Source organism: Caretta caretta, chromosome 7, assembly GCF_965140235.1.
Source record: "Caretta caretta isolate rCarCar2 chromosome 7, rCarCar1.hap1, whole genome shotgun sequence".
Classification (NCBI taxonomy): Eukaryota; Metazoa; Chordata; order Testudines; family Cheloniidae; genus Caretta; species Caretta caretta.
In genome coordinates, this window is record NC_134212.1 from 94,920,966 (window position 1) to 94,935,596 (window position 14,631).

Sequence of the window (14,631 nt, forward strand, 5' to 3'; positions counted from 1 at the left end):
GCAGGGCTTCCCCAGCTCCTCCGGAATGAGCAGCTGTTGGGTTCTGGGCAGAGGAGAACTCCAGTGGGAGTCAGGGAAGTGTTGCTGTTGGTTCTGGTGTCCTGGACCCAGCAGCAACTTTTCTCTGACTCCACCTCTCCCTTGACTCCCTCTGCCCCAGGACCCTCTCTCTCCGCTACTGCTGAGATAAGGCTAATCCCTGCACGAAGGGAGTAGCCCTAAGTGGCAAGGTCAAATCCAAGTTCTCAGCTACACAGGGTATGTCTACACTGCAAATAAAAGAGCTTCAGCGCAGGGTCTCAGAACCCAGGTCAACTGATTCAGGCTTGCAGAGTTAAAAATAGTAGTGTAGTTGTTCACCAGGTTTCAGAGCCCAGCCTCCAGCCCAAACCCGAGCCCAAAACATCTACACTGTTATTTTTAGCCCCACAGCCAGACACTCACGAGCCCAAGTGAGTTGATCAAGGCTCTGATATTTTGTGCTGTGGGATTTTCTTGGCAGTGTAGACTCCCACAGGCTCCTGTACAGAGCTCTGCCCATGCATCCAGACCCAAGAATCGTGGGGAACGGATTTGCCCCTCATGTCTTCGCAACAAATCCCCTTGCAGGCACCACGATACTGGGATTCATGATTAATTCATAAGTGTTAGCAATACTGATTTTTGAACAGAAATTAAGTCTCTAGCCATCATGGTTGTGAAGAAAATATCAAAAATGCGAACAGAGGAACTGATGCAGACATGAGTCTAGAGAGAGTCTGGAACAAAAAGCACTGAGGTGCAAACTACCCCATTTATCTTAGTGAAGTGTTAACTTAGATACCCAGTGACAATTTAAATGCCAATACTGGTAACTGTTTCATCTTTCATGTAAGGAAGGAGGAGGAGGAGGATCGAAGAACTGCACAATTTAATGACATCTCCTTTTTGTGCCACAAGTTAGTGGAGTTTAGACATACCACACTTGTATTTCCCCTCATCCGCAATCAAGAAGGAGCCTAATAGAGACCAGGTAGATACTGTAGCCGCACAGAAGGTAACAATCTATTGTGAGCAGCATTTTGTACTCCTGGGGGAATTCTGCACCACTGTACATGCGTAGAATTTATGTCCCCCGCGGATTTGTTTCCCTGCAGAAAAATGATTTTCTGATGGGGAAGCAAACGGAAGCCACAAGAGCAGTCACGCGACCCTCCCCAGCAGTATGTTTTGGGTGCCCAAGGCAGCCAGCAGAGAGGTAAATCACTGTGGGGCAGGAGGTGGGACTGAGTAAGACCCAGCTGGTGGCTCCTACCGTGACTGGGTGCAGCTGCTAATCCCATCTTGGCTGGGGAGGACTGGACTTCCTCTTCCCCTGCATGGCATCTGGGGCCACATCAGACCACCCCCAGATTTCTCCCCCCACTGTGGGAAGCTCTGCAAACTCCCCCCTGCCCTCACACTTTCTGCATCCGTGGCTCCTCAGCTGCAGGGGGAGTGATCTCTGTACAGATAGATTATCTCCCATCCACCCAACCCATGTGTATCCAGACCCCCTCAGGCCCAGACCCTCCCACACCCGGATCCCCACCCTACTGAGCCCCAACCAGCTGCACCTGGATCCCCACCCCACTGAGCCCCATTCCCCAGCATCTGGACCCCCACCCCCGCTAAGCCCCATCCACCTTCACCTGGACCCCCCTGCAGAGTTCAATTACTGTTGCACCCAGAACCCCCCAACAAGCCCCTATGCATCAAGATCTCCCCCTCACCCAGATCCCCCACTAAGCCCCTGCACCCAGACTGCCCCACACAGAACCCTCTCAACCTACTCCTGGACCCCCCCACCCCCCGCACTTGGATCCTGCCTTGCTGAGCCTGTCTGCCGACACCGAGTGCACGTGACACGGAGGGGCAGGGCACTGGGGTGTTTCTGGGGCAGGCCCGGTCCTTGCGCTGTGTCAGGTTTGGGTGTAGCCTCACCGCTGAGTCTGTGGTGGGGCGGGGGGGGCAGGAAGCAGCACAGTGATCTCCCACCTCTGTGCAGCCAGTGGCCTGTGCTTCCCAATGCCATGCTGGAGCTTCCACATTTATCTGACAAATAAAATGTACAAAAATTTTTAATTTTTTGGCACAGAATTTTTAGGTGCAGAATCCTCTCAGGAGTAATTTTGGCAACTTGTGGATGGAGCTTGGAACAGTACCCACTCCCCTTTTCTTTTTTTGAGTACTCATAACACAACTACAATACCGTCGTCTCTTGAGTACAGAGCAGCGTTCACGGTGTCCTTTACAAATTAAATATAAAAATACTTTCAGGTAACATTAGGGACATTGTTACAAATCTGCAGGCAGGCTCCCTTTTCTGCCCCTCAGCTGACTAACGCAGTCTCCTCTATAGGCTGACAAAGGATTCTTGGGCATGATTATAGCGAGCTATTGGTCTCAGCATATCTACAGGGCAGAAGCTGTCCAAAGTTTTCAGGATGCAGTGAACTGAACCAGGACAGATGCATTACTTGCAAATTTCTGCATCAGTTTTCCAAAGAGCACCAACAACTTAAATGATGAGTTAACAAGTCCAGGTGTGTTTCACAACACAGAAGTTTACATGCCAAACAGAAGTTAGATACTGGAAGTTTTGCATAAAATAAGTAAAGTATGAATATTGAAACAGTTACACTGTATTTGAATTTAACTGCACATCTCTTACCTAGCTTTGGAAATACTATTAAGTATTCTGCATTGCACTGAGGACATGCAACTCGAGCTGTACTGTTTCCTCTCTGTTTTTCATCTACCCAACGCTGTAGACAAGTCTGGTGAACCCACTTTGTAGAGCCTCTACACCTGCAAGGTCTCACCCACTCCGCTGTTCGATCATCTTCATCAGTGGCAAAACACACCCAGCAACTTCTGTAATTAAACAAACACGTATCAGACAAAAGTAGCAATGTATGCAAACAACACTTAAAGATAATATTTTTACATGTAAAGCAGTTAAAAAAAGAAAAAGAAAAAAACTTGAACCTGAAGAGGGCAATTACACTTGTCACTCCTTGAATCACCAAGAACACCAATACTTCCTCTGGAGAGCAAACTTTTCCCATTAATAATGCAATAATGTTTCTGTCAGCAAAATATTAGTTTTAAAATATTTGGGAATACTTAAGCACTATTAATTCAGTTTGATAAATGAGCAATTAGTCTATGTCAAAGTTGTAAACTCAAAATCTGAATCACTTGACAGATATTTGCAAAGTACACGTTCTTAATGTATTATACATGCCTTTACCCACCTCATAACCACTGCAAAACACATGCTTTGCTGTCTGCTTTAATAAAAAAACAGACAGCTATGCCAACAGTACAGTCCTTGCAAAACAAACTCTAAACCACTGTGTTTGTGATGAAGGCTAACACAAAAGTGCTGTAATGCATCATATTGGTATTAAACATCCAACAAGGAGAAGAGTTGAGGAATCCGAGTATGACAGTTTCCCACTTGTCTATCACCAAAATGTTACGAAATCACCAACAAAACACTTTAGTTACAAAAATAATCACAATGCTGTAAGTGCTATCTGGATATAGTATCAATACTTGGCACTTACATAGCACTTCTCAAAGTATCTCAAATTATTTTACAAAGGGTGGGTTATTTACAGTTAGGCAAAATTAAGGCATGGAGAGGTTATGAGACCTGCATAGGAAGGAAGAGAACAAGTTCCAGCCCCTGTTCTAACCACTAATGCACTTCGTCTCTAGGCACCCGGGATATAGTTTTCAAAAGAATATGAAATATGGTTCTGGCTTAAAGTGTTTATAAAACTTCAAAATTAACGACTTCATGATTTGTTTCACACTGAACTAACTTTTGCTGCCTGATTTCATATATTAAATTAATTTTAAAGGTAGAGTCTACAAATATTTCAGATTCCATGAGTAATTACTTGCTTGTTCACTATGTAGAAGTTTACTATTAAGAAATAATTGCAACAAAAGTCGAAAATCTTTCAGTGGCCTCATTAAAATTATGCCCCCGTTATCTAACTTTTAAGAAGCACTATCATTGTGTAATTTGAGACTTCCATTGTGTCCTCAAAACATAAGCTCCAAAATTAGATTTTGAAAAAGAAATTTTGTTAAATACTTACTGTTGAACGTAAGAGTTTTCAGGAAACGTTTTACTGCAGATTGTTTAATTTAAACATCCTTCTGCTATGTTTAGCACTCAAATACTGAGTGCCCAAGAACCAGAAAGGAAAAGGTAAATAGTTTATATTGTCTAAGCAGCTGAATGGAATACCAAAAGGTAAACACTAGTTAATGAGCAGTGAAAAATAAGTTAATTTTAACACGTTAGGATTTTAACATCTTAAATTATTAAACTGCTTTATAAAGTATAATTAACTAGTGTCCCTTTAAACTGTTTAAAACACGTTAATTTTATTCAGCTGTTTACTGACTTTTACTGTAACTACATTTTTATTGCTATAATTACTTGCCTTGTGTGCTGAATGAGGCAGGGATTTTGTAGGGGGAAAAAACCAGTCTTGATCATGTGTTTAAGCTTAAACAACAACAACAAAAAATTTCATCATGTGATACCATATTAACCCCCAATATAGGTCATGGCAAGGCTGGGATCTTTAGATCCACAGTAAAGTCCTCTACTACTTGAGTAAACAGCAGCAGTAAAAGGCTTCTTATGTGCACAACTGTCACTAGAGAAGAATGGAGATACACGGCCAATGAGTTTCACAGCTATTTGCTAGACAGCAAAGGAACACTGGTTGACTCATGACTAATGGGTTCAGTTCTTGGTTCTGTAAGAGTGTTTTCTACTTATTATGGACTGTTCCTGTACAACCTTCCCCTTCCAGCTCCTGCCTCTTTTTCCAACCCCCCTTGTTATTATTCCTCCCCCAATCTTCCATCCCTCTCCGCCCCTCCTGGCTCATGCTCCTAACCCTCACCTCACCCCATTCCTCACCCTTCTGCACTAGAGTCAGGGAGCTTCCTCCTTCCCCTCTGTGCTAAAGGCTGGTTTGATTAAAATCACCAAGAAGAAAGTCTTGATTTAAATCGATATGAAATAAATTTTTCATTTGTACTTCAGTTATTTTCTAAAGAAAGGTACATTCTCAGTGTTTGATAGAACTATTAAAACATGGTGAATTACAATTAAATAGAGCCTTTACACTAGATATGATACATGTTTTTGCTAACTAGGGTATACTATAACAAAATACATTTATTTAAGCAATTTATAGAGCTTAACATTTTCTGATTATTAATTGTAAATTTTTAGTATGTTAGAAAATGGTGAATGATATATGGCTAATTCACAAATTAATTAACTTTTTGCTCAGAATTTGTGTCAAGCTGCATTAGGATGGTAACTGGAATTTAAATAAACACACAAAACGGCATATAAATATTATTTTTAATAACAAAACAACCTTAAATGTTTTGGATACAGGAGCTAGACAGTAAGTTTCCATGCTGGGTAGAGTCAAATATTCAAAATTTGAGAACTGAGCCCATCAGAGCTCAAGTAGGGAGAAACTATAAAATAGGAATATGAGACCATCCAGGTGGGCTCAGTGGATGATCCTGGTCAGATACATGATGGTGTCCTCTTAGAGTCAGAAGCCAGCTCCCAATGCTTCTGATAACTTTGCCAGTCTCTTGCACCCACTAGCACAGCCCCTAGATCCCCCACAGGATCATGCCCTTAATACAGTATGTGACCTATTGTGCCATATTTATAAAGCTTGACCTCAAAAGTTAGATTTCTCTTTCCCCCCTCCCCGATTATTTCTTTATACAGAAAAGCAGCCTTTAACACAAAGTTTTTCATTTAGACTTACGGATTGGGCCTTTTTAAAAAAAATCATTTAAACGTTTTAAGAAATTATGTGTAGGCCGTAACATTTTATATTAAACTCAGATTTCATTTTAAACAGGTTTAAACAGAAAAGCGTATAATCTGAACAAAATAAAAATTCAATTTCTCTTTTAAAAAAAACCAAAAAACACATCGATTTTTAGATGCAGGGAAAGTATTGAGAGCAAAGGATAAAGTCTTCCTGAGCTCAGTTCTGGTACCACAGCTGCCCTTGTTAGCTGGGAGGAGCAATTGCAGGGAAACTCCTACTCAGACTCTGCAATCTGTGAGGTAGGTGCACGTGTCACTTTTATGAGATGCAAGAGCTGTGTAGTATTGAAGCATGCTTAATACAGATGGAACCATAAAATAATTTAGCTACCAAACTAACAAGTCTCCATGCTGCATGTATGAACTGAGATTTTTCTGAGGCTCAGTCATAACCTGGACAAATTTTCAGTTTTCTCCTCCACTGGGACAGCAAAAAGTACATCCCTGAGCAAGGCAATCCTATGCTCCAAAGCACTTAGATGGATATAAGGCTTTTGTTTTTAAAATAAGCAGATATATACTTTTTCCTTAATCTTATTCTCAAATGGCTGAACCATTTTAGATTAAAAACTAGTCTGAAGCAGATACCCATAATAAGAAATTTCAGCTCAAACTGTTTAACTTTGGCAAAGTTATAATTAATGAAAAACAGCATCTTTTAAGGGAAAATATTGGGCTAACTTAACTATAGGTGTTGCTACCTGTGCCACCTCTAATAAATTTCCTTCCACACACTATTTTAGACATTTAGATTGTACTATTTGTATTTGCCAACTAAAACTTTTAACTTAAAAAGAACCATTCTCTACTAAAAAGGATTGAATTATACTAACAATGTTTTATTAGTGTGAGGAAAGAACTTGAGGTATTACACTTTTGCCTCCAAAATACCAAGCAAAGTACTGAAAATGTATAGTGCAAAAAAGAGATACTTTCAGTTCAATAAGAAAATCACATATATAAAGTAGTATTTTAAAAACAGTGAATAAATGCTACTTCTATATTCCAACCAAGCTAAAATTAAACCACTAATGCACCTTAGCTATATCAGTCACTGCTGTCAGTTCTGCAGCTGAACAGAATTCGTTTATCAAATGTTCCACACAGCAATTACCCCAAGATCATAAGGGTATCATTGCTCAAAGCAAAAAAGAACAGGTTTATAATAGTCAGCAGTTCCTAAACGTGCAGCTATTTGTGCTCTAAAGGGCCACAGATTATTTATCACTGTAGAGAATCAAAAATCAATGTATTAATGCAAAAAAATTATAAGCAGATGCCAGTTTCCCAAAGTTTGACCTCAAAACAATTAAATAGGCAGATCTAAGTCACTTTTGCAGGTGAAATAACTTTAAAATATGTAAGTCTCTACCCTGCATTTCTTTATACTGCATTTACTTGGATCATGCACAATACACCTTAACATAGAATAGTTTAATGCCACACCCAATTTGTCTGATCTTTGTATGTGATCCTGAACTGCTGCTTGAGCACCCAAGTAATAATGCCTGGTAAAGCCTTTAAAATGATAAATAACATTTGTGGCTTAGATCCAGATGTTTGGATAGACGGGGTTCATGTCACTGTCCTGTGTGTTTATTCAGATTAACCAATCCACCTATGAAAATTTTGCTCAGGTCATTCCATTTTCAAAAGAGAAAATTACAACCTGCCATAGTCTGCTACTTCCAACTTAGCATACTAGGCCATATTGCTTTTTGGGTAGAATCAGAATTGGGAAGTCAGATTCCTGCAAGTAAATCAGAAAAACCTCTTTTGTACGGATTTAGAAATTTAAAAAAATGGATAAAATGACAACCCAACCGAAGCTTTAGGACAGGGTAATATTGTTTTTTAAAAGATTTAATTCTTTTGAGTTGTTTTCAGTTTATGCACACACTTATACATGCAAATTAGGTATCTACACAAAAACGCCTGGATGCATCTGCATGCACTGATTTGCCACACAACTGGATGCCCATATTAAATTAATCAGGGCCTGATAAATGCCTCAAGTGGTGGTACCTGTAATTGTGGGCTAGAAAGCTTCAAGTTCAAATTTGACACAAGGACTTGACTCACAGCCAATGCTGATTCTTTTTTGCTGCAGTAAGGTACTTTGCTTTCAAAAGGTTATACCCAGCTCCCTTTGCTTGTCCTTAAATTAAAGGTTCCATAGTATTTTTCAAAAAGCATACAAAATACGAAGGCTCTCCATCTTAAGAATTTATCAGACCAAAAATTTAGTTAAGATGGAGTTAAGGCTGACAAGTTGTCAGTGATTTAAGGATTAAGTACTGTTAAAACACTGTGGTTAAAAGCCAGTCATTAGAATCAAGGATAGTTAGACTAATCTTAACTTTAAAAGAAACAAAAGCATTTGAAGCTATGGAAATGCAGTTAAATCACCCAAATCTTACTTCTGTCCCATACCTAATTAACACCTCTGCCCCATTTTCTTCTCTTTATTCATACCTATTTTGTAAGATGTTTTTGGATCCAGAACTTTAAGGGCTTTCAGGAGTCATCCACATGCCAACTTCTGCCCGTAAGGCCTGGTCTACCCTGGAGGCGGGATCGATCTAAGTTATGCAACTTCAGTTACGTGAATAACATAGCTGAAGTTGACGTACTTAGATCTACTTAACACCATGTCTTCACTGCGGTAGGTTGACTGCTGACACTCCCCCGTCGACTCCGCCTATGCTTCTCACTCCGGTGGAGTACCGGAGTCGATGGGAGAGTGCTCGGCGGTTGATTTATCTCATCTTCACTAGACGCGATAAATCGACCCCCGCTAGATAGATAGCTCCGGAGGTAAGTGTAGACATGTCCTAAGTTACACCCATGGAAGCGTACCAAAGACAGATTGCACAGAATATACAAGATGCAGAATTTGGGCTGCAGAATCTATATTACTGATATAATACGTGCGAAGTAAAGGACCCAGCTTGACATTCAGATTCTAGACAAGTGTGCAGGGCAGGCAGCTAGAAAAAAATGGAATTTTTTTAACTTCTAAACTAAGCAAGTATGGGCAGGAGTAGACAGAGACCACAAAGAACTCACAATGCTATTTTCTGACAAGGGCTGCTATGTCACCTTTTTTTAGTCTTTGGCCTTCTGTACACTTGCAAATTTCACAACTATAATACATCACCAGTGAAATTCCCCAGTAATAGCAATGGTGGAAGCTGTAAATTGAGGCAGGACACAGATATTTTGTTCACCATGTTATATAACCATATTAAGCCTGAGCTCTATCTCCACTTCAGCTTCCAGCATTATTGAAACAGGTGGAGCTGCACAGGTAGTGAATTATGGCTATGAAGCATGCTACTGTACATGCACTCTTGCAGTTTTTAGCCCTTATGCTTGTGAAGATAAGCACTGCATCGGTTCACACTGAAAAGGCTGTGGTCCTCAATCTAAAGAAAGATATCTTGATACAGACATGGTAATTGTTTCTGTTCATCTCAACTGGGAATTAACTCTGAAGTATGACTTTGGCTGCGTCTGCACTTTTTTTTTTTTTTTTTTTTAAAGGAAGTGTCCCGCATTTGCAGACTCCATCAGCAGTAATGCCATAGGCATTTTTATAGCCTTGTTGCCATTGTGCCCAGAGCAGGTCCTGGCGACAAGGTGATAAAAAATGCCCCAAGTAAAAGAAACCACAATAGTCAAGCCACAAGATGACAAGAGACTGGGGGGAAGTAGGGAGACCACTATTAACAAGTAAAATCAGTGTGATTAAAATCTGTCAGACATCTTAACCACTGATACATGGTGGCTGGTAAACAGGGAGTTATCAGTTTTGGCTGATAACTCCATCCACACAGTGAGACAAATCAAACACTTAACTATTCATAAAACTATTCTCAGACACTGCACTCTTCATAATATTTCTCTCTGATCACCTGAAAGTAGAGTAAGAAATTCTATGAAGTAACCACCATTTATTGTAGATAACACCCTTCTGTTATCATAGACCACTGTTAGGAAAGTGGCATCTCCCTCCTATTAAATGCTGGATGAAGAAAAAGTCAGAATAACCACTTTACTCCTGCTTCTGTTTTTAAACAAAACCTGGATTTTATTCGTAAGAGAGAGAGCTGGCTGTAGGGATCAGATTGACTAATTGGGTCAGGTTTGTCTGAAAGAATTGCTATAAGAGTATTAAAATGAAAAGTTAAGATTCCTACAGAACTGTTTTGCTTTCATACAGTGATAACAAAATTTAACCTTGACACCAAGGAGTTGATTATACATGCCACTAATACAACAGAGATATAGGCTACTTCAATAAGGACTGTAACAGCAATACAGGAAATGGACTATTCCTTAGTTATCTTTGACTGTACTGCAAAATCTATATGGAACTGGGCAAGCCATTCCATAGTTTCCTTGAACAATGCAGCATTAATAGCGGCTCCTGGCTGAGAGTCTACACATCAGAAAATCCCTAAGGCCTTTTCCATCTTCTAGTCCAGAGCATCTCCTGAAGTATCAGCATCTAAGAAAATTAGAACTAAGGACTTAGTGCAAGTAACTACAGAGGGATTTATATAAACAGTTGCTAGGTAGGATTCCAAAATTTCCTCACTCAATTAATATTAGATTCTTGTCAGGTACTATTACAGCAATACATGCTGCTCAGTAGCTACCCCATCATCTTCTTAAAAATAAATGTTTTTCTACTCTTGTCTTTCAGATATATAGGGAGATCACTCTCTTCTGTCTCTAGTACCAGTGGTTCTTTCAGTCCTGGAAACATATTTCACCAGTACCAGTTCTCCTGAGACAGAAGATTCAGGGGTTTCTGCCTCAGAGGCTGAAAAGTTTATTTGCCCTCTCTTACAAGTCAGAGGATGGAAAAGTGGAGACTGGAATTTCTAGCAGTCCTGCTGGTAAAGCGATCCTCTAACGTAAACCAGCAGGCAGCAGCAATCAGTGGAGCATCCAAGCCACGACAGAAACCACACATGGTCTTCTGGAGATAGAAGGGCCTGAGAACCTTATTCCTATATTATTCCTGTAGTTGCTGCTTCCTAGCAAGACAAAAAGCCCGAGACCCACCACTCCCATCCCCAAAAGATGTTGCTGTAGTCATGTAGCTCCTCCACCACTGGGATCTGAGAGTCATCCTTAGAAATCCAGTGTGGAGCTTTTATTCTTGATGAATGAGATTCCACAGCAGAACTGGGTAGCTCAGCTAAAGCTGTGGACTGCACTACTGCAAGATACCATCTAACCAAAGAAATTTAAGGTCTATTAAAATACTGACAAAAGAAAATGTCAATGCAGTCCTGCAAAGTACCACTGCAACACCTACTGCATTAGTCATTAAATGAGTACCCTTTGGATGAAGCTCCACAGAGGTTTTACACTCAAAATATAATCTATTTTTTTTTTCAATTAAAGAAGTTATTGTTTTTTTTATCTGGTAATAGAGCAACAATATACACATATTTTAAAAATGATTTTCTAATTACTCCATCCAGTTTGCCAGGCAACTATTTAAACCATAAAAGACCTATGAAAAGAATCACGTAATATCCTTTATATATGTAAACCTTTAGCCAGTTATGAATAATGAATAGCAATCCCTTGTATTCTGTAGTCAGCTTTCTCTCTCTCTATTGACAGTGGCTGCAGCAGAAAGGGCTAAATAAAACCACTTGGTTCTTGCCAGATTTTCCATTTTCTTTTATTGAATAAAACATGACCTTGATCTTACTACTGAATCAGGTCACTACTCAGATAACTATCTGAAAGAGAAAAGGCTGGCTAGGTAGAACAAACCATCATTTCTGTCAAACTCAAACCTCTTTCCTTGGTGCTCTCTACAAAACCAAAACACTAATGTATTTTTCAACACTGTTCTGACTTAAAAAAAAAATCCAGCTATATAATTATTTCAGCCTTGGAGTTATGGTTACAGCTACTTTCTGATTCTCTCCTATGCTTGTAAAAATCTCCAGTCTCAGAATATCTTTCTATTTTGGCCAGTAAGAACTAACAAAGACAATCTCACCAATTCAGTTCTCTGCAAAACAAACCTAAAACAAAAATTGTTTTTAGGAAGAAAGTCTGCATGCAATAAAAAAACCTCCAGCTCAAAGCTCCCATACCCCGAGCGCCAAATAAACAATCCTCAAAGCCTGTTCCAATGTCACAAGCTAATTCTTGCTTAAGAGCAGTTTTCTTCAGAGTCAAGCAGTTCTTTAACATTAAGGAGGCCCCACATCCACCTGTACCTGCTTGACAGCATATCTCCATTGCCAAGGGGGCTCCTCCAACATTAAGATGATCCCCTCACAAACGTATTGCTCTCTGCAGGCAAGATGCTTTGACACAGTAGGTTTCAACACCAACAGGTTCAATAATTGAAAATCAAGCATTCTTACAACTACAATACCCACCTGCTGAAGTGAAGAAACAGATTGATAGAGCCAGAAGAGTACCCAGAAGTCACCTACTACAGGACAGGCCCAACAAAGAAAATAACAGTATGTCACTAGCCATCACCTTCAGCCCCCAACTAAAACCTCTCCAACGCATCAAGGATCCACAACCTATCCTGAAGGACGACCCATCACCCTCACAGATATTGGGAGACAGGCCAGTCCTTGCTTACAGACAGCCCCACAACCTGAAGCAAATACTCACCAGCAACCACACAACAGAACCACTAACCCAGGAACCTATCCTTGCAACAAAGCCCGTTGCCAACTGTGTCCACATATCTATTCAGGGGACACCATCATAGGGCCTAATCACATCAGCCACTATCAGAGGCTCGTTCACCTGCACATCTACCAATGGGATATATGCCATCATGTGCCAGCAATGCCCCTCTGCCATGTACATTGGTCAAACTGGAGTCTTTTAGTCTCTAAGTAAAAGAATAAATAGACACAAATCAGACGTCAAGAACTATAACATTCAAAAACCAGCTGGAGAACACTTCAATCTCTCTGGTCACTTGATTACAGACCTAAAAGTGGCAATACTTCAACAAAAAAACTTCAAAAACAGACTCCAACGAGAGACTGCTGAATTGGAATTAATTTGCAAACTGGATACAATTAACTTAGGCTTGAATAGAGAGTAGGAGTGGATGGGTCATTACACAAAGTAAAACTATTTACCCATGTTTATCCCCCACTCCACGCTGTTCCTCACACGTTCTTGTCAACTGCTGGAAATGGCCCACCTTGATCATCACTACAAAAGGTTTCTCTCCCCCCCCCCGGCCTCCGCTCTCCTGCTGGTAATAGCTCACCTTAAGTGATCACTCTGGTTACAGTATGTATGGTAACATCCATTGTTTTATGTTCTCTATGTATATAAATCTCCCCACTGTATTTTCCACTGAATGCATCCGATAAAGTGAGCTGTAGCTCACGAAAGCTTATGCTCAAATAAATTTGTTAGTCTAAGGTGCCACAAGTACTCCTTTTCTTTTTGCGAATACAGACTAACACGGCTGCTACTCTGAAACATTTCTAAGAATGGATCTCTACCAAGTCTGGCTTAGACCCTAGAGAGGATGGACCTTGTCTTTCCATGCTGGCTTTCCCAACTCTGACATCTTCAGAATTTAAAACTATGGCAGAACTGGCTCTTGATCTGAACATAGATCATGGATCCTGGCTCAAAATCTGTGTCTTATGGAAAGCCTGGAAGTCCCCTGTGTATTATAATGGACAGAGGTCTAAACCTAAACAACCAGCACTGACAACATGGAGAGATACAAAATACAATGCTTAAATCAAGTCTCGCTCTAGGTCCTTGGGAGCTGAATTAGCCATGATACTCCTGGGATTCCACCAGGTTTGACTATGCAACATGACCAAAAAACCCAAAAAATGTTATAACTAGTTCTGGAACAACTATGGGGGGCAGAGTGTGTGGAGGGAAGTCTTTGAAAAGAACCCACACGTTTCCCCATGCAATAGCTAATGACAACACTAACTGCTGCATTATTTGAAGTGCCATATGCAAGTATTGATTCTCAGACTCCTCTTAGCACACCAATATCCTTTGGGTCTGTTTGGCCTAAACCACTACTGTGACATACTCCAAACATTCTGATTTGGATAATGACTTGCAATAGTCTTTCAAACAGCAAATTTAATAAGGTTTCACAGCATTTCAGACTACTGAAATTAAGTTTATTTCATGCTATTTCTGAAAACAATCTTCTTTTCTACACAATCATATCTTAGGAAACTTTCTCAAGTTTCATACTGTTTTGCATCACAATAGTTAGGCTAACGATTTTATCCTATGTCAACTTAAAATACAGACAATATAAAATTGAAAAGTAAGTCTTGACCCAGTGACTCTTACCAGAAAGTTGTTAGCACTCATAACCTTTCTGTAGCTGACTGCTTAACACTACATTCATGAATACAGCAGATTCTGTCCCCAGTCTTCATACACTCAACACCAGCTGACTCAAACTGAACCACCATCTTTTTCAAAACGGATGTAAGGCTCCATCAGCACAAGCTGCTCTGCTGGGAACAAAGGAAATAGAGGAAATCCCCCATATTTGGAATTCTGAGAGGGTAAGTTAGTTAAGGCTTTAGAGCAACAAAAAATTATCAAAGTTAAACAAACATATGATCCAGAACGGGCATAAAATAATAGAATTAAATACTGCAAAAGGGAAGTTGTAGATAAAGCAAGCTTGTTTGAAA

The 14,631-nt window shown here is 40.1% G+C and overlaps 1 protein-coding gene across 1 annotated transcript in view; it reads right to left on the reverse strand.

The window, feature by feature from the left end:
- The window catches only part of MARCHF5 (membrane associated ring-CH-type finger 5), a 77,956-nt gene that overhangs the window by 49,074 nt on the left and 14,251 nt on the right, over positions 1–14,631 (reverse strand). Inside the window, exon 2 of the mRNA XM_048856004.2 lies at positions 2,693–2,895. Within this exon, the coding sequence (XP_048711961.1) occupies positions 2,693–2,895 (203 nt within the window). The remainder of the gene's footprint in view (positions 1–2,692; positions 2,896–14,631) is intronic.